The sequence below is a fragment of the Schistocerca piceifrons genome, chromosome 2 (assembly GCF_021461385.2).
Source record: "Schistocerca piceifrons isolate TAMUIC-IGC-003096 chromosome 2, iqSchPice1.1, whole genome shotgun sequence".
NCBI lineage: Eukaryota > Metazoa > Arthropoda > Insecta > Orthoptera > Acrididae > Schistocerca > Schistocerca piceifrons.
The window spans coordinates 453,653,572-453,675,274 of NC_060139.1; the positions used below are offsets into that span (position 1 = coordinate 453,653,572).

At 44.0% G+C, this 21,703-nt stretch overlaps 1 protein-coding gene across 10 annotated transcripts in view; it reads left to right on the forward strand.

Annotated features, from left to right (window-relative positions):
- The window catches only part of LOC124777700 (probable low-specificity L-threonine aldolase 2), a 264,995-nt gene that overhangs the window by 37,789 nt on the left and 205,503 nt on the right, over window positions 1-21,703 (forward strand). For 4 of the 10 annotated variants that reach the window (XM_047253192.1, XM_047253190.1, XM_047253187.1 and 1 more), the window contains exon 2: window positions 1,698-1,807. The exons of 2 other annotated variants lie outside the window; for them this stretch is intronic. In XM_047253192.1, the coding sequence (XP_047109148.1) occupies window positions 1,706-1,807 (102 nt within the window). In that variant the 5' untranslated portion in view covers window positions 1,698-1,705. Of the gene's footprint in view, window positions 1-1,183; window positions 1,353-1,376; window positions 1,543-1,697; window positions 1,808-21,703 lie in introns of those variants that run through there. 4 more of the 10 variants (XM_047253189.1, XM_047253185.1, XM_047253188.1 and 1 more) reach the window with 4 other exon arrangements.

The window sequence follows — 21,703 nt, forward strand, 5'->3', positions numbered from 1 at the left end:
TTCACTTCTGACACCTATCTATCTTTGTACGTGAATTGCACTGAAAAAATCTGCATATTAGTGGAAATATCGTCGGTGTGCGACAAAAGTCTTGTTTGAAAACAAATAGTTCCATTCACCCGTGGCACTTGCTGTCGGTAACGTACCGTCCACTTTACTCTTCGTCCTCAAGCTTGCATTCAGCACTGTTCGCTCCCATCTTGGACTTGTTATTCCTACAGTGTTCGTTGTATGCAACATTACGGATAGATTTACTGATGAAGAGCTAACCACAGAATGCAGTGGAACAGCAGCATGTCATTGGGTGAGATGACTTCGATAACATTTCAAGCTGTTGTGACGAATGGCAGCTAGCTGTAAATGCAGAAAAATGCAAGTTAATGCAGATTAGCAGGAAAAACAAACCCATAATGTTCCAACACAGCATTAGTAGTGTTCTGCTTGACATATTCACGTTGTTTGAATTTCTGGACACAACGTTGCAAAGCGACACGAAATGGAACGAGCATATGAGGATTGTTGCAGCGAAGGTGGATAGTCGACTTTGGTTTATTGGGAGGATTTTGGGAAAGTGTGGTTCATTTGTAAAAAAGACAGCATGTAGGACCCTAGTGACACCTATTCTTGAGTACTGCTCGAGTGTTTGGGATCCGCATAAGGTCAGATTAAAGGAAGACACCAAAATAATTCAGTTATCAGCAGATTCGAGCAACACGAAAATATTACGGAGATGCTTTGGGAGCTCAAGTGATAATCCCTGGAGGGAAGGCGACGATCTTTTCGAGGAGCACTATTGAGAAAATTTAGGGAACTGATATTTGAAGCTGGCTGCAGAACGATTCTACTGCCACCAACGTACATTTTGCGTAAGGGCCTCGCATATATGATACGAGAAATTAGGGCTCATACGGAGGCACACAGACAATTATTTTTCCCTTGCTCTATTTGCGAGTGGAAAAGGAAAGGAAGTGTCTACAGTGCGTACGGCGAGAGAAGACCTCTGACAGTTGACGCGGCCTTGGCGCACGTGCTTTGCGCATCCACGACGGCCAATCAGATCGTTTACGTTGCTGCGGCAACGCCCCAGTGTTGTCGCAGTGCTGGGCGACCCCTGCTGGCTCGCTGCCCGTCCTTGTCGAACACTGGCAACTGCGCTGCCAGCTGTCAGAGCTGCTCTTTCGGCGTACGGAGTACAGTGATGGTACAGGGCACCCACCGTCAGGAGGCGTACGGTGGCTTTCGGAGTATGTATGTAGATGTACATGCTACGCTGAGCTGTTCCTGCAGCGGCGGAAACCACATCACAGTGCTTTTGCACCTGAGTGTTACTGCATTCTTCTCTATTTTGTGTTGTAAGTTTTGGCGATTGCATATTATAGGCATTTTCACTGTCGTGAAGCTATTTTCAGAGATACAGCGGTAAAAGGCCTAACGAATCGATTAGTGCTCTGTAACGAGCCACAGGAAGCCACGTGTGACTCATACCATCACACTCAGAAGAATTACCAGGACAACTTCGGAAATTTTGTCGGTGGTGTTCGGGTACACAATGAGTAGTATTTGTTCTGCTACTTTTTTTTTTTTAATTTTCGGAAAATCAACAGTAACTACATCCGATCTGTAACTGAGACCTCACAATGCTCCTACATTTCATTGCTACGTATTTTAAGTAGTGAAAAAGTCGTTCACTATTACAGGTGTGTCGATGATCACACGTATTGCGAGATACGCGCCGAAAGTTTTGGTTTGCTGCTGGCAACAGAATTTACACTACAGGGGTCTGTATATTCAGATGGCAGCATCAAAGGTAAGTAAAGTACTGTTACTACAGGGTAAATGTAATGTGTTGTTGGTGTCATTCGATGTTCGTGCATTTTATCTGTATGATGTTAAAAATATTCAGCGGTCCAGCAGTGGAACCAGTGCCATTACCAGTACCCCCAACCCAATCGTTCTATTCGGTCACGAATTCCCAGTTTGCCAATGTTTCCCTGAAACTCGTCCAAGGTCAGCGAGGGTTTTTCGGCAAGTGACAAACTAAACATATTTTGAGCAAAGAAAATGGTTCAAATGGCTCTGAGCACTGTGGGACTTAACATCTGAGGTCATCAGTCCCCTAGAACTTACAACTACTTAAACCTAACTAACCTAAGGACATGAAACACATCTATGCCCGAGGCAGGATTCGAACCTGCGACAGTAGCGGTCGCGCGGTTCCAGACTGAAGCGCCTAGAACCGCACGGTCACAAAGGCCGGCCTTGAGCAAAGAGACAAATCTGCTCTGGACTGTGTGGAACACAGCTTTAGCAAATTAATTACTACGCATTTGCCTAAAATTCGATACTGTAGTTGAGGCTGCTATGGCACTGGCCAGTTCGAATCCTGGTGGTGAAAGGTCGTAGGACATACGCACTCAATTATAGGCCTACATCGTTGACATCAATCTGTTGCAGAATTATGGTCCATGTTTTACGCACAAGAATTATGAGGTTTTCGGAGAACGAAAATCTCCTCTTCAAAATCAACATGAATTCCACAAACAGAGGTCTTGTGAAACTCAGGTCGCTCTGTTTTCCCATGAGATGTATAGCGCTGTAGAAATGGCGCTCAGGTAGATGCCGTGTTGCTTGAATTCAGGAAGGCATCTGACACAACCCTGCACTACCGTTTAGTGAAAAAAGCACGAGCTTACAGAGTATTGGACCAGATTTGTTACTGGATTCAAGGCTTCCTTGCAGGTAGAACTGAACAAGTCACTTTTAACGGAACAAAATCGACAGGTGTAAAGGTGGTTTCCGGAGCACCACAGGGAAGCTTGATAGGACCATTACTGTTTACAGTGTGTATAAACGATCTAAAGAAAGTGTAATAAGCTCTTAAGGACTATTTGAAGACGACGTGCTTGTCCACAAGAAAGCAGCAACTCCTGAAGACGGTACAGATTTGCAGAATGACCTGCAGTGGACTGATCAGTGGTGTGGGCTCTGGCAGTTGTCCCTGAATGCACAGACACGAAAAGAAATCCACGACTGTACAACTACTCTCTTGGCGACAAATTGCTGGAAACAGTATCCATCGAAAAATATCTAGGAGTAACTATCCAGAGTGATCATAAGTGGGATGACCACATAAAACAAATAACAAGAAAGTCAGATATCTCGCTGATATTATAGGAACAATCTTAAGGTAATGTTACTCATTCGTGAAGGAAGAGGCTACAAGGTCCTTGTTCGGCCGATTCTTGAGCATTACGCATCAATATGGGACCCTTAACAGGTAGGACTCATAGAACAGGTAGAGAAGATCCAACAAAGAGCAGCACGTTTCGTCATGGGGTCATTTGGTCGGCGTGACAGGGTTACAGAGATGCTCAACAAACTCCAGTACAGACGTTAAAAGACAGGCACTGTGCATCATGAAGAGATTTACTATTGACATTCCGAGCGAGCCCTTTCTGGGAAGAGTCGGACAACATATTACATCCTACCACATACATTATGTGATCAAAAGTATCCAGACACCCCCCAAAGACATACGTATTTCATATTAGGTGCATTGTGCTGCCACCTTCTGCCAGGTACACCATATCAGCGACCTTAGTAGACATTAGACACGGTGAGAGAGCAGAATGGGGCTCTCCGCAGAACTGACGGACTTCGAACATAGTCAGGTGATCGGATGTCACCTGTGTCATACGTATATACACGAGATTTCCACACTGCTAAACATCCCTAGGCCCACTGTTTCCGATGTGATAGTGAAGTGGAAACGTGAAGGGACACTTACAGCACAAAAGTGTACAGGCCGACCTCGTCTGTTGACTGACAGAGACCGCCGACAGTTGAAGAGGGTCGTAATGTGTAATAGACAGACATCTATCCAGACCATCACACAGGAATTCCAAACTGCATCAGGATCCACTGCAAGTACTATGACAGTTAGGTGGGGGGTGAGAAAACTTGGGTTTCGTGGTCGAGCGGTTGCTCATAAGCCACACGTCGCGCCGGTAAATGCCAAACGACGCCTCGCTTGGTGTAAGGAGCATGAACATTGGACGATTGAACTGTGGAAAAACGTTGTGTGGAGTACACAATGTGGCGATCCGACGGCAGGGTGTGGGTATAGCGAATGCCTGGTGAACATCATCTGCTAGCGGGTGTAGTGCCAACAGTAAAATTCGGAGGCCATGGCGTTATTGTGTGGTCGTGTTTTTCATGGAGGGAGTTTGCACCTCTTGTAGTTTGCGTGGCACTATCACAGCACAGGTCTACATTGATCTTTTAAGCACCTTCTTGCTTCCCACTGCTGAAGAGCAATTCGGGGATGGCGATTGCATCTTTCAGCACGTTCGAGCACCTGTTCATAATGCACGGTCTGTGGCAGAGTGGTTACACGACAATAACATCCCTGTAATGGACTGGCCTTCACAGAGTTCTGACCTGAATACTATAGACCACCTTTGGGATGTTTTGGAACGCCGACTTTGTGCGAGGTCTCACCAGTCGACATCAATACCTCTCCTTAGTGCAGCACTCCGTGAAGAATGGACTGCCATTCCCCAAGAAACCTTCCAGCACCTGATTGAATGGAAGCTGCGAGAATGGAAGCTGTCATCACGGCTAAGGTTGTCCCAACACCACATTAAATTCTAGCATTACCGATTGAGGGCGCCACGAACTTGTAGGTCGTTTTCAGCCAGGTGTCTGGATACTTTTGATCACATAGTGTACATCTCACGAAGTTGCCACGATGAGAAAATTCGAGAAATTAGAGCCAATGCAGAGGCTTACTGACAATCGTACTTCCCACGCGCCATTCGTGAGTCGAACAGGGAAAGGGGGATCAATTAACGGTACACACCGTTGGGTGACTTGCGGAGTATGATTTACGTGTACATGTACAAAGAAGTGTGAGGCAAGTGTGGGCGTGAAACTGCTGATCAGGTGACTGTGTGCCAACATTCCGAGCTTAATCCTATGTGTCTGTGTCTGATGAAATGTTCCGTTATTCAGATGGAAATGGTGAAACATGGGTGGCCAATTTGTAAAAATTGAGAAGAACAGGGCACATGCTGCCACCTGGTTTCACCCCTACCCTCTCTCCCTGCCGTCCCAGTTCTTCCCATCTCACTGCGATAATCGTCCGTTACAAGACAATTCCGACACTTCATGAGTAACTGTCAGTCAGCCACACGATATGGGTGCAAATGTGCCATACTGCCCTGACAAAGAAGACGGATATTGATTTACGAGGGCAGTCCCATAGTAAAGTCTCCAATACTTTTAGCCATACAAACAACAGTTTATTTACTATAGTAATTACATTATTTTTAAGTTTGGAGAATGTTTTATTTTTCTACGTAATCACCATTTTGGTCGATGCATTTATGTAGAGATTCCAACAGTTTTGCAATGCCCGTGTCATACCAGCTCGCCGCCATGCTCTTCAGGAAGTGTTGATCCTCATGTTTGACCTCGTCATCAGAGCGGAACCGCCGTGCAGACAAATATTCTGTCAAATTAGGGAGCAGGTGGTTGTCGTTGGGTGCCAATTCCGGACTGTATGGTGGGCTGGTGATGACGTGCCAACCAGAGTTTTGAAGGAGATCGACTGTTTGACGGGCGACGTGTGGGCGGGCTTTGTCGTGGATAATACTTACGCCCAGTCTCGACATTCGTCTTCTCCAGTTCTGAATCGGACTTGTCCCAGCAAGCAGATAGAGTACCCCTTCTGGTCCCAAAACGCAGTTGGCCTGACTTCATTAGCAGACTGTGTTTCTTTGAATTTTTACTGCTTGGGCGAAGATGGATGCAGCCACTCGCGTGGCTGTTGTTTTGTCTCAGGTGTGAAGTGGTTCAAAAATGGTTCAAATGGCTCTGAGCGCTATGGGACTTAACATCTATGGTCATCAGTCCCCTAGAACTTAGAACTACTTAAACCTAACTAACCTAAGGATATCACACACATCCATGCCCGAGGCAGGATTCGAACCTGCGACCGTAGCGGTCCCGCGGTTCCAGACTGAAGCGCCTAGAACCGCACGGCCACACCGGCCGGCCAGGTGTGAAGTGGAATGCCCAGGTTTTGTCAGCCGTGATAATCGAGCTCTAGAAGTTGTCCTTTTCGTCTGAATAGAGACGAAGAATTTCGCAAGCAGAATCAATTTGTTGCTGTTTATACTTTTCTGCCAGCATACGCTTTACCCATATGGAAAACATCTCATATTGCAGCTTTTCCGTTAAAATCCTGCGGACGGTGCTTCGGAAAACCTGAGGAACCAGAAGGCAGGGAGCAGAGTAATTTTCCGATCTTTACGCATCATTTCAATAATGTTCGCGACTGACTCGTCAGAAATTGATGGCCTACTACTCCGTTCTCCGTCGTGAATTTCAGCACGACCAGCTGTAAGCCCTCTACACCATTTGCGAACGTTTTTGACCCACGCGCATGATTAACCATACACTTGCAGCAGTTGGCAATTAGTTTCACCGGTTTAACGCGTTTTCCGTTCAAAACTCGTATAACCGCATTCAGCGGGAGCTCCACTTTGAATGTCTGCCTCACCAAGACTTACAATGAGCATCAGAGCGAAGCGCATGCGCGGTTCTGTGGTTGTAGAGGAAACGTAGGCAACAATCATATTACCAGTGTCTCTACGTCATCAAAATAGCGGCCAACAACCATATTGACAGTTTCTCTACGTCACCAAAAAACAAAAGACCTTTTATTTCGGATTGCTGTCGTAACATGTCAGTTTGTATCGCATAGAATGACAGAGAGTCACAAAGTTTTCGGTACATATCACATTTGCCAGGTGCCAGTGTAATGCTGCCGCCTCCACAACCGCCAGCAATGGAAGGTTCTTTGTGCGTGTTGCAAAGCGCTTACAGCTGCTGATGAAATGTGTCGTTAGGAAGACAACTCCAGTGTTTGCGCGCAGGAGGGGCCGCAGGCTAGTTAACAGACGTATATGCTGAGAGTCACGTGGTTCTTGGTGCTCCAGTGGAAACTACGGGAATACCAGTGGTGTGAATCGGACAGGATCGCTAGTATCTGAGTAATTGAGTTCCGCCTACCTGTTTAAACGTCAACTTTGCAGCGGAGGGCCTCATGGATCCTCATTCCAAAAGTGATCCCCATTTCCAAGACAGCTAACTCGGCGATAATACTTTCCAAACCAAAGTTTTTTTTATATTTTTCACAAATAAGTGACTTGGATTTACTAATGCACCATGTACCCGAGTTTTATAGATAATACTGTGGAGCCTAGCAATCATACGGATAAAATGGTAAGGTCAAGGTACAAGTAGTCGATCTTCTCCCTCTTTTAATTCTGTAGATATCGACTCTGTGTTCACATCCGATGTTACCTGTTCATAAGAACGCCGGACAAAAATAAGCCGCTCCCAGAAGACATCACGTAATACTGCATGTAGCCTTAATAATGATCTCAGTTCAACGAGGAAGAGAGATCGCAAGTTTCTTCATGCATGCCGTATCCAGCTTTAGGGTTCGTTGATGATTAGATCCAGTGGCGCTACCAAATTTCGGGGATACTGACTGCTGCGTTCCACTTATTGTTCCAAATCGTTCCAGACATTTTCTGTTGCATGAAGATCCGGGGATTTAGCGAGCCAGCCGATGTGCGATGGGTTGACAGAGTGTCCTCAAACCAGGAACGTGTGTGTGCATTCCTGTAAACACAGTTATCATCTTGGAAGATGGTTCAAATGGTTCAAATGGCTCTGAGCACTATGGGACTTAACATCTGAGGTCATCAGTCCCATAGAGCTTAGAACTGCTTAAACCTAACCAACCTAACGACATCACACACATCCATGCCCTAGGAAGGATTCGAACCTGCGACCGTAGCGGTCGCGCGGTTCTAGACTGAAGCGCCTCGAACCGCTCGGTCACACCGGCCGGCCTTGGAAGATGAAAGAGTCGACAGCACACTTATCATAAAGACGAAGAACTGGAAATACGTGGTCACCGAGAATGTTGAAATGAATATCCCGATTCGTGCTAACGACGATAACCTGAATGAATAAACTTAAGTGGGGGTACGAAAAACACCCGTACAACTTCATAGAACTACTGGGTGGCTATAATTAAAGTGAAGCTACTCGCGGAAGTCCTTTGTGGGCTGTAATTATCATATGATAACGAAACGTGGTGTATATTCTAATGCGTTAATGCAGGACCGATGTACGCCGGAGAAAGCTTAGTTCCAATTGGGGCCACCAGCCGCAGATCTTACAATGTGTCTGTGACCATACGACATCCACTCTGTCATTTGACAAGCCATAACGGCCGACTGGAAAGTCTGTGGCGAGACCCGATGTCCTTCAATGGTTTAAAGAAGACGACAATGAAATTCGAAGGCACGGGTGAGATTCGTGTGGAACCTAGAAGAGCAAGGCGTCCTATCCCTGTGGGAGTTACTGACGAGATTGCCGTTACTGTAACTGGCAATGCAGCACGTGCCCTAGGTAGTGCTAGTGCTTGGGCAGTGTCACGAGGATTGTCCATCCCATGATCAACAGTACGGAAATTTTGAGATCTATTTTACACTTGTGCCCGTACAAGATCCAGGCGGTGCACCAACTGAAATCTGAAGATCTGCAGCAATGCTCTGAATTTACTCTTTGGTTTCTGGAACAGATCTGAGTTGATGACATTTGGCCAGGCAATATCCAGTGAAGTGGCGAGGCACATTTTACACTAAAGGGACAGTAAATACTGCCGAATTTGAAGTACTATTAAATTGCGTATTCTGCACGAAGAGTCATTGCTCTAGCTGTATGTGACTGTGTGGTGTGCATTCAGAAGCACCCAGAAGTTCTATCAGGTGTATCATGACGTCTGCATGTTATCGAGACCTCCTTGTATAGCATGTGATTCCTGCTATGGAAACCGCTGCTTTCGTGCAAGATGGGACAACAGCTCATGTCACTCGCCCAGTGAAAGATCTGCGTAATGCAACACGTTCGGTCTCTGCCCGATCTGAAGGCCAGTGTACAGAAACACGTTGCTCAGGTTCCACCGGAACTGCTGCGAGCAATTGTTGATCACGTCTTTTTGCAGATGCAGCATCTCGTCGACGTCCCCAGTGCTAATATTGAACTAACTGCGTAAGTGGCGGTTAATAATAAAATCAACGTTATGCCTTCCTCACTTATTTGACCTTTTCTGCCCATCTGCCGTTCCTAATCTACTACATATGGAGACAGTAAGTCTTTCTTGTATTCACAGTGCCAGATTTGCTTCTGGTGACCGAAAGTGGAACTAAGTTTTTTTACTGTTAATCGGTCCCGCGTTAATTCATTAGAATATCTAACAAGTTTTGCTGCCATAAGATAGTTACAGTCCACTTTGGACCTTGTGAGCAGCGGCAGTTTAATTACCCTAGTACCTCCAGCGTGAAAAAAAAAAAAATGTTCACATGTGTGTGAAATCTTATGGGGCTTAACTGCTAAGGTCATCAGTCCCTAAGCTTACACATTACTTAACCTAAATTATCCTAAGGACAACACACACACACCCATTGCCGAGATAGGACTCGAACCTCAGCCGGGACCAGCCGCACAGTCCATGACTGCAGCGCCCTAGACCATTCGGCTAATCCCGCGTCTCTGGCCTGAATGAAGGCTTGCATACACTGCGGGCGAAACGCATAATTGCGCCGTTGGTGCACTCGACGTCTCCCGCCTAAATCCAGCAATTGTCCAGTTTCTCTGTTGTTTAGTTCATAGAAAACTTTCTGTACGCCTAATGAGTAATTGGGTCGTTTGCGAGGTTCCATACTCCACTGCATGCAGTTTCCCTGGCAATGGTCGCTCGGAAAGTGGCTGAGATGGTGCATCCAGCGATAGCAGCAATTCCTGTCGCATTTCAGCCGATTGTCATTGACTACGCGGGACACTTCTCTCTGGCCTGTGCCGTTAGGATCTTTTTAGATCACTGCTGTCACAGTGAGTTACATGGCTGAGAGTGGTTATCTGTTATTTGTGGTCGCCTACGTCGATACACCAACAAATGGAGTAGCTTCGTCCGCGGTGTGGTATGGCATGCATTCGAACACGATAGGTCCTTTCTATCATTTTGCGAGGTGGCACATCGATTATCACACTGGACTCGCATTCGGGATGGCGACGGTTCATTCTGTGTCCGTCCATTCAGACGTAAGTTTTCTACGTTTTCCCGAAAATCGGCCCACGCAAATGTCGGGATGGTTCCCTTGAAACCTTCACCATCCTCCAACAATCAGAGCTTGTGCTCCGTCTCTAATGATCGCGCTGTCGACGGAACGTTCAGCCGTAATCTTAATTTTTTAGGCCCTTCTACCATTCTATCATATCCTCCCATCGATCCGTCTTAATGTCCTGAGTCCATAAAACCGACTGGGACGTACAAACAGTTTCACTTTATGAATTACGCTAGTGGTGGAGAATCGGATGAACGCCTGCTTTTAATTCTACTCCATCTGCAGCGACCGGTGTGTGTTTTATGGGAGTTTATTGCATAGCTTGACAACTGCTAAGGCCGTGTCCAACGTGAGCGACAGAAGCGACCGACAGCGCGCGACAGCTTCAGGCGACAAAATGCAACCGCAGGTATAGATAGTTACGGATCTGTCCTACGTGAGCGACATCTGTGTCGCTGCCTGTCTCCCTCAGCAACTGGCGACGTTTGAATTCAAACGTGTTTGAATTTTGTTGCTGCAGCACGCGCGGCAGAGAGCGACAGCCACGTGTCTTCTCGGCAAAGCAGTGGAGCAGACGCGACGGCAGCTATGGAATACTTATCATCCGATTTTAAGAAAACTATTCGGTGAAAAAATTTGATTCTTGCGCATCTTATAGCTTGATGTCCTTAAACGATAAAAGTCTGAATTTATTTTCGTTATTCGTCATAGACGGTGTTGCACGAAATTGGGTACATAGCTGTACGAAATTTTTAAGAATTTGCAAAGGTAAAATCACGTTGCATAGACTTTCCGTATAGTTCGTTTAAGGCCATACATTATTGCGTATGAAATGTAACCAATATATCTAAATTGTATTTTAAGTTGAGGCTGGGATAATATCTATCTTCATTCTGGAGATATTGATATATCCGCAGACGGGTCGCTCGCGGCGCGTCCGAACCTTTCTTGTGCTTCGGGAATCAAGTGGTCGTAAAATCGTCCTATCTCATCAACCGTTCAAGATATCGGAACGACGATTTTTGGAAAGGGCTATTTTATCGTATGATTAACACTCGATACGTTTTTGTAAACGCGTGAGCAGAGAGAAAACAAGACTCCCAATAAATTACACCATGAGGTTTTGTCCCAATTTTCATAGCCAAACAAAGGGAGAGAAACAGGTAAACGGGGTATCAAAGCGATCAGCGTGAGGCCTAATATTGCATGAAAATATTTAACTGCTTGAAAGTAATCAGGGTAATTAACGAAAACTTAATGAATTGAGGAAAAATTGAAATATTTCACGAAAAGCTGCTGCCAAGCTATGTAAATGAAGTGTCAAAAATTTCATCTCTTCAAGGCCTAGCTGGTTTGCACTTAAAAGCATAAATTGGTGCGGTATTTAAATGTCAAAAAGGCTTCCTTTGAATCAAGTACGTTAAGGAAGGCAAACAATGAATCAGTAAGATCATGCTTTCTGAATAAAACTTGAAAATAAAAAATGAAAGAAATCAATCAAATATTTTATGAAATGATATGTGTAAAAGAAATAAGTAGATCAGTGAAACGTTCTACGTGTCTCTGAATGAAGCTCAAAATCATGAACAGAAAATGAAGTGCACCAAACGTTTTCTAATTTCCCTAATATTTTCCAAATATTTTTTATTTTATACTTTTCGACAAATCATTACACAAAACGTTTGACTTTCTTTTAAAAAATTTTGTGTGCTTTTACTTTCACAGACTGTTTAGATCACAATGTGTTACACTACCATTACACCACAGCTAACCCGCACTTGTCGTGTTTCAATTTGTCTATTTATTGGTGTATTTAGGGTAGTTAGACATGTAGTCAGTCATTCCTCTGCATTTATTGGCTGTTAAAAGTGCTTGATCATGCAGAAACATTCGTATTTAATTTATTAATGAGATAGTCGAGTGCTCCTCTGCTCATTCACGTGTATTCGAAGAATTTCTCTGGTGATCTTCGTCGTTGATGATATTTATGAAATTCTCCATGGAGATGCCTCCCTTTGTATATGTCATGTGCAGCTTTCCTTTCCACTTTATTTTCTTAACCTAATTTTGTAGCCTTAATCTCCAGCTACAGTATTCTACAGTTTAGGGCGCCGTTTTATAGAAATAGCTGGTTGGCTCTAAGCAGCCATCTTGTAGCGCGACATGGTCGCCCGTACACAGGACACCCGAGCTTTTCGCCCAATGCTGCTGCTTGTCGCTAGAGTGTCGCGTATCCAGAAGTCGCTCGCTGTCGGTCGCTTCTGTCGCTAACATAGGACGCGGCCTAAGGAACAGAGACATTGTTGGACAGGAATAATCACAGGCATTGATGGGTAACATTAAACACAGTACATAGGTAATAGAGGTGGAGTGGAATATTTATAAGGAAATGGTACAATCAAACCACATGGTAAAGCAGAAAACAGACATAAATAACTCTCATGTTTCCTACAGGTCAGACTCCCAACATAAAGGTCGATATCGGACTCTCAGCACGGAATATGCTCTCCTTGGATATTAATGCACCTTTTGCACCCGTTATTTGTGCTGGCTACCAAACTATTGAGGATTTCTTGGGGGGGATATAGTCCGACTCCTCTCTCAACGCGGTTTCCAGTTCTTGCACGGTTCGGGAAGAGGATATTCGTTGAGAAACACGTCTTCCAAGAGCATCCCAGGTATGCTCTATAGGGTATATGTCAGGAGCTACACAGGCCACTCCATACGTTCAGTACCTCCGCATTTCAATGTGTCCGACATCTCAGCGATCCTTTGTGGGCGGGACCTACTGCAGCCCTAAACAGACGGTCATGATCCGAATAACCTCCCTGCAATATCGATTTTTATAATGGTATCTCGGGCAAAGATATGCAGTGGTGTTCGGCCATTGTACATAATGCTTGCTCACACCGTAACACTTAGACCGTACCGATGACGTTCAACAACACACTGTGGTGTGGGACGTGTTGCCCTCTCTCTCTTCACACTTAACTGGTGGCCAGAATCACTTGTCACAGTGACTCGGGATTCGACGGATAACATCACTCTGTACCACTGTTGCTGACTGCCACCAACGTGCTTCCTGTACCGATAAGTTCTTTCTCAGCGATGGCGTGGTTGAAGTGGGATGCATGTAACAGGCTTCCGAGCATACAAACCAACCTGGTTCTGGCGGAGCACACGTGTACCATTAGCGGTTGCAAGGTCTGCAGCGATCTACCTCGGAGTGATATGGCTGTTACTTTTCACCACCATGGCTAAGTATCGGTCCTCCTGCGGAATGGTGTTCCGTCTAAGACCACCGATATGGTTTTGCAAAGCATTTCCACCTTTTTAATCGTGAGATGACACTTTCGGACACGCTCATTAATGTGACCACACTATCGACTTCGAGCCGTTCAGCTGTTCGTCCACGATCACAAGCACTCAAATGATGTCTTGCAGACATGTTGCCGTACCGTACGGAATGTCGCACTAATCTGTTCCACAACAACCTCCTTCAAACACCGTACTGCATGAACTGTGCGTGCTCAGGCCTCGTTGCGGTTAACACGTCCCGCCCTCTACGTTTCTTTAACTATCATTGGTCTTTTGTTAGGTAGCAAGTGTAAGTTGTTCCTTAGCAGTTGTCAAGCAATGTATTACAGTTATGAGTCACAAAAATTTTTGTATATCAAATAGATTATTATCTACCTCGCACAGTGAGAAAGTTTTACTGCAACCATATCCAACTCGTTTTAAGATGGTGACTGAAATTTCAGCTTATGAGTCTGTCCCAAAACATTGTTGATGCGGGGCGGGTTAGAGGAAATTTTTACTCACAAGCGACATTAACTGGCGCCCACGCTCTTCCATTTTTCAGCATAAGCAACGTATCAACTAAAGGGTGCCCATTTCTTTCTGTCCCCCATATTTTAGCTGCCGTTCTTTGGTAAAACCTTTAAAAACAAAGCCAAAACTACTGGTCGTGGGACTTGTTCGTTTTCGCTGTTAATTATGAGGCACCCTGTGTGCAAATTCTGTACTGACGGCGCCTCTGGCGCCCCAAGGAGCCTCTTGTATCGCTAGGGTCTTAAACCTTTACAGGTGAAAGTGATACTTTCAGACAACCTCCCTCTTCCAGTCCTTCCAAAACACACACGCAAACACACACATACACACGTCCCTCATGGGCTTAAAGGCAATTGATCTGAAAGTGACATTTCCGAATTATTATCTCTTAATAATATTTTCTCTCAGCTGAACAATTTGATGTATTATTTATCAAATAATACCAGCTGGAAGTCTACTTTTTATTATTTCAAAGTTAATAGTGCAAACATAATAAAAGCCAATCCTTCTGCATTGACTTGCTTAATTATTTTCCTGTAAGTATTCTATCTAGAAGGCTGAGATTTTCAGTTATTTATTCTTTGATTTCACGTTCATGTTCAGAGGTTGGATGCACTGAGTAGCCAGAAATGCCGGCGTTCCACCTGCATCTATGGTCGGTATCACGAACGGTGACGGTCCAGCCGCTTTCTGCACGTGCAAGCGAGAGACATAATTTGCAGTATACACGCTTTCTTCAAGCGCAGAGCACGTGTGTGTGCTTACCGCAACCGTTGCTTGGAACCGGCAACAATGCAAACCCTGTCAGTGTCTCGAGCTGCGCGAACCGCCATCGTTCATGTATCGGACTATAGTGCTCTGTAAATGCTGAACTATAAAGATAGTAAACACTAAATGGTAATGAAAGATTTACAGATGAAAACGTTGATAAACTCTAGCATTGTCGAATGGCAATTAAGATACAACCAGTATGACCTACAAGAAATGAAAAGAACAGTATGGCCTACATTCTTCCACAAATCGTCGTCCACTGGTGATATCCTGATGTATTATCTATGTCCACCGGGTGCTGATTCACAGTGCAAGCACTGCAAGGCTTAGGCAGCAGGCACAGATGAACAATTCAGGCACAAAAACAGCATACTATCTGTCATTCTGACCTTCTTTCCAAATGGTTCCAAGATCGAAAGCAAAACCCGATTGAGTCACTTAGTAATTTCATTTGGACCCGCATACCAAAAAAATCTATTTGTAGGAATGAAAACACTGAATCTGGGCGTTGTGATGCTGTGATAACTTTTAATGAGCTAAAGAAGCAAGAGACGAGAAAAGAAGGAAGCGGCTAGCCTTGCTAGATGATCAAGAAGAGGATACAGACAACGGTGATTATGGGCCTGGCTGTTTGTAGGAGCTGCCACGCCTTCATCTGCGAGTTGATGTCATCCAAAACTTTGAACTAGATCTCTGGAAATGACTTTTTAAAAGAATATTTGACTCATTAGTGGTAGGGTACTGGGGCTCCTGGTGCAAATTTGATATCAAAAAGAATGTAAATTAATTAAATTGATGAATTAATTACCACCTTCCCTGGATGATGTGATGTGTGTTTCTCGGCTGGCATACAAGTCCCCGGCCCTTCCCCATCTCCACCCCCCCCCCCCCCCCCCCCCCAGGAAGTGGCGAGAAATTAAAAAATGACAGTGCCCTTTCTGGGACACGAACCCTGATACTTCTGTAGAGAAAGCGCAAGTTAAGCCCCGAACACATGGTAACTGAACAACTGCAGGAGAGAAAGATTAGGTTAGTGTACTTTATTTATTTTGGTTGGGAAACTGAAGTAAAGATCGGTCCTAATTATGTAATTAATCATAAAGATCTGTACTAATTACTCAACTGTATGCATAACGCTACAAAGGAGTGCCTAAAATCGCAATACAGATCAAAAATTGAGAATGTCATACAACTGGTGATATCCTAATGGGAAAACATTCGAAAATAGTGGCAGACATACTCAAAGTCTACCCTTCACCTATAAGCTGGCAGGAAAAAGGGTGGAGTGTAAGTTACTATCTTTATTTTCTTTTGATGGGAAATATGTTCAACTGAAGAGATGCTGGTGTTGGACACAGAGGTGTTTAATACGTGATTACCTGTAAGCACACAGCTGAGACGTGATTACCTGTAAGCACACAGCTGGGAACTGTATCTATCACTGTTTGACTTCAGAGTTCGCTACAGAAGCCTCGCCCTGCAGCCCAGGTAATCGAAGCCAGTACATGCTACTTGAATTGACGGAAAATGCTTCACTGCACTAATTACACATCGAAATTGTCGTGAAAAAAAAGCTGCACGCACTAATGTTATGGATTTTGCTATTCACACACATTTAATCAAATATAACAAATTCAAAATGGTTCAAATGGCTCTGAGCATTATGGGACTCAACTTCTGAGGTCATTAGTCCCCTAGAACTTAGAACTTGTTAAACCTAATTAACCTAAGGACATCACACACATCCATGCCCGAGGCAGGATTCGAATCTGCGACCGTAGCGGTCTCGCGGTTCCAGACTGCAGCGCGTAGAACCGCACGGCCCAAATATAACAGTAATGATGATAATGTCTGGCAATGTTTGCCGACAAGATAAAGAATGCAACCTATAACACTAGATTGCGTACTCACGGCAGTTCTGCTTTGCCGTTTTTGGTACGACTTGGAAAGAGATTGTGTTCAGGAGATAATAAGGTTTGATTACGCGAAGGTGGTTTCATGGTTGACCTTTGACCCGGACTGCCTTCACGCAATCAGAATCTTCGAAAAAATACCTAAGGGACCTGTTTGAATAATTAAAAAAATGGAAATGAATGCAAAACAGTGACATTTTGTAAAAAGTTATCAGATTGGAAATTGTACACATTAATGTCATCCCGAATACAATCGAGATACCGCGATGAAGACCGAACTCGTAACAGAGCTTACATACATTGAAAAATCATGGGAAGTTTAAAGAAAAGAATAAGCAGAGATTTTCTGTTAAGTGAAGCATCAACAAAGGCGTTAAACTAATAGACATTAACAAATATACAATCAATACAAAACTTATGTTTCTCTCATACATGGAGCAGTCTAACAATCGCTGCTTTTGTCTGTCCGAGATTTCTTAAAAATTAATGTTCTGGCGTGCGCATAAGTACTTTTTAGCATCACACGGTTCACCGAAGCGTTTTGCTTGGTGATTTACATGGTTTTTTACACTAAATAAAATATAACTTGTAGCGGTGATACACAACACGTCTTAACAAGCCAGCAACCAAATGTAAAAAGGTAATGAAGTCTCTAGAACATTTCTTAAAAATGATGGATTGCCCTTTCAAATGTTTCGCAGCTTATTGCTATCGAGCGCTGTGGCAATGATTTAAATATCTGCGCCCAGCGTGTCATGTTTTTTATTTGAAATATTTTAACGCTAGACGCGCGTCTTGGTGTAAGCGCACATTATAAAGTATTTCGTCTCTTAACACATGCGCTGAGATGCTTAATACCTTTACGACCTACAGCCCAATAATAGTACAACTCGTAATGAACGGATCATAATGTAACCCCTGTACTGGGGAAAATAGTCATCCCAAAGGATTGAAAATGGGCGGAAGTTGAACGTGCATTCTCCTCAATGTACAGGCGAGCACTAGCTGAATTGCACTCACTTCTACGTCCCCTCATCCCTGCCCGCCCCGCCCTCACTCCGTCTAGGGTGGGGACCGAGGCCCACGAGAAAGACAAGCCGCGGCGCGTACGTCACGAAGGTTGTCCTGAACTCGCTCGCTCGCTCACTCACCTCAGCAGACAAAATGCGTTTCTAAATCTGTTAACTCGCAGCTGGGCGTGTAAGTACTAACGAGAGTTGCATCTTCCACTGAAATCTGCTATTATGAAGTCTTACTGATTAACAATACTACAGAAAAATTTAATTGAAGATCAACACTCGATATAAATGGTATAGCGGCTTCTTTATAGCATTTAGTCTCTTCTGCTTAACAGGATTCATTACACGCTGGAAGTGGTGCCTTATGCAATTGATAATGATTTTAGCAAGATTTTATTTTATTGTACGCCAGTATAACCGTAACAAATTATAAGTAGGCCCGTGGACATCCCATCATTATATGACTAATAAAAGCAAGATTCCATAATAGCGGATTCCAGTAGAAGATACAGTTTTCGTTTGTACGGACACGCCTAGTTACGAGTTAACAGGTGTAGAAACGTAGTTTGTCTGCTGATTTGAGCGAGCGAGCGAGCGAGCGCAGGACTACCTTCATGACGTACGCGCCGCGGCCTGTCTTTCTCGTAGGCTTCGGTGGGGACACAGACCTTTTAAAATGGCGAACTGCTACCGAGCTCCTTGCAGTTTTTCTGCAGCCTACAGCCCTTCTGTCGGCAGAGGAGCAGACCAGTGGCACCCAGCCGGTCCTTCGCCAGTGCAAAAGGATATAAAGCCAAGTAAACACGAGATAAATCCGTCTTCATAATGCCCCCTCCCCCCCGCCCTCCCAGTGTCTGCTGTGGAAACACTGCACTGTAAAAATTGTATTTAACATCGAACTATCTATTATAATCGAGCATCTATTAACAAAACTGCAACGATAATAAATCTCCTCTTTCCACGAAAATAGTCACAGTCTATTTTCTTTTAGTTTTATGAGCAAAGTATAGTTTTTGCATTCGACTACTGGATACAATTCGCATCTCATTATTTTGCAACATCCACTGAAGTGCACCGCCGCCGATTACAGATGAACAAAAGTGAGAGGTCAGGTTATATACCCCCTACACACATCCACCCTGCGTAAAATCAGGAAAAAAAACTTCCACTATATTGCTGCAAAAACTACCTCTCACCACAGGATGTCCTCATTATTTCGAAACCGTTATCAAGAGTAGAGAAATAGTGAGAATTTAAACTCAAAAGAAAAAAACATCTATGTTAAGCAATTTCTTTCAGCTTGGTGGTCAAATTACACTACCTGAGAGCATCTCTCGCGTTCAAATCAGTGCCTGTAAATAAAATATCATGCACATATTTATTACATACATTTCAGACTTTTTACACCAGCCTTTACGAAACAAATCGTGAAAGCCGGTCTTGTAACAATTCCTCCTATAAGATCTTATTGCGTGTCCCTCTCTCTCTCTCTCTCTCTCTCTCTCTCTCTCTCTCTCTCTCCCCCTCTCTTTCTTTACATCGAAATTAAATACCGTGTGCGGGCTTACATTTGACATTTTTGATCCACAAACCAGTCTCAGGACTGAAGACCACAACAACAACTACTACTCCCCTCTACCGAGATGCATGTAAAATTTCCATCATACATCAGACATTCAGTCGCAAAAGCAGCCAATTCTTGCGCTAAAGTTTTGTAAACAATGTAATAATCACAGCCTGTTTCACACAATCTATTCACGTGTCGAGAAAAATCACTTGTCATTTCTAGTTTCCACAACGAGGTATAATTCAAATTGTGTCTACTTTATAATTAGAGGCTATGAAGTATGAAATAACACAGAACTTGCGGTGACACCTATTTTTAAACTCGCAAACGTGGCGATAATAATAAAAACAGTCATGATTCCACGAGAATAGATACAGTCGATTTGTTTAGATTCATGGATAATATCGGTATAGTTTTGAGAGAAGTATTTGCATCCAACTTACACAGTTATACCACCCCTTGTAATAGAATCTCCTATAAAGTTTTACCACATCTCTCTCTCTCTCTCTCTTCCGATATATCGATAAACAAATACCATCTCCATGTTGACATCGAGCATATTACATATACATGTATCGCTCCATGGGAGTAGATACTCAGTGCTCAAAGTCGCTTGCACAGATCTGCGTAAAGTATTGACGACTGTGCTGGAGGAGGAAAAATAAAATGATCGTATGGCATTTGTTGGCCGGGATATCCCCGTCGGGATTCGGCCGCCGTATTGCAAGTCTATTTAGTTGACGCCACTTCGGGGACTTGCGTATCAGTGATGATGAAGGGCACACAACACCCAGTCCCCTGCCGGGAAGCGAATCCGGGCCCCCTAACGTAGAACGCGGTAGCGCAACCGCTGAGCTACGGAGGCGGACTATCGGAGGAAGACCATATCTAACAAACTATCAGTGACAAGAGAGGGTTTTTGTGTTGTTTCTTAATAAACTGTTTATACATTGTTTTCTTTTTTCGGCTGTTACACATATAATCACTGTATGACTACAGCTTTCTACGCCACCGTAATCTTTGTTTTTCTACCATGACATCGAGGTCTGTGTCAGGTGCTAAGCCGACATTAATACATTTCGATCCATTGGCTCTCATAGAAAGCTGAACGTTGCATGGTGTAAACTATGCAGCTCCCACAACACACAGGACAGTAGAAATAAAACACAGAGGTGATGTTTCGCATTGACAAAAATGTGGAAGACATCGCAACATATGGAACCTGGAAGAGTTTGCGCCATTGTAGAGCGTTTCGAACAGCTATCCAGAGTTGTGTCTAAGTCCGTACATGTGTTGCAGATGGTTTGAATAAACCAGACCTAGTCCTCCCGCTGGTGGATCGGTGGAACGGTGTCTAGAGGATGGTCTGGAATGCGGTATATCTGGGATGGGGTTTGAAGGTGGATCCACCAGCAAGAGGACTCGGTATCGTTTCTGGCAGTCATCCGTGACACGTGCATAGACATCGACTAACAGAAAAGAGAGCAAATGCACTGCATCTGTAGAATATTTGGTTGTGAGTGACTGGGTGCATTAGAGTACAGTGCTACACCGCCAGACTAATATCCTGTTCGGTACCGTATAGAAGAATAATATTCACGAAGGACTGCCTACCTCCATCCAATGGACATGTAGCACACAAAATAATAGGATTCCGATGATTATGTACTGTCATCGTGGATCTTTAAGAGTATAAAAGGGGGTGTGGAGGTGTGATAGGGGCAACAGAATATTGTTACGGAATATCGGTGATACAACTTACACTAAAGATGTTATGCTCTTTAGCAGGATGAATTTAAACGTGCTTTAATCCCCTACAGAATCGTTTTGTGATGAGTTTCTCACTATTTGTGGGACTGTACCACCGTCGAAAATAACGTACAAGTGGTTGAAATCGAGACGTCGCAATTGGTAATATTTATGCATAGTCTCTATACGTATGTGTGTAGAGCTATCAGCAGTGGATGGTTGCGGTTCGAATGCATAACTTGCTAACACGTCGTCTATAAATTTCGTTGCTGGAAGTGCGTACTCTGTAGTTACGGAGAGGGGAAACACTCACGTTCCAGGATGCTAAGTGCAGTCAGCGTATTGTCAGCTAACGAATAACTTATTACTAGGATAAAAAAATACCCAAAATCTACGGTTTATAGATATTCTGACATGGTTATGGGGATGTGTCAGAGTTTGAAGATGTAAACAAAAAGTAGCGAAGCTCATCTGGTAAACATTAAGAGCATATACACACAGGAAAAAAAAAATCAGGAATCATCTCAGTACACAAGTCAACTCCCTGTTTCATATCCTTACTCAGTAGAGCCGATGTCAGATGAATGTGTAGAACTGTATCAGACTTTGAGTTTCCATCAAGTGCATCGCTACCGAGCGAGGTGG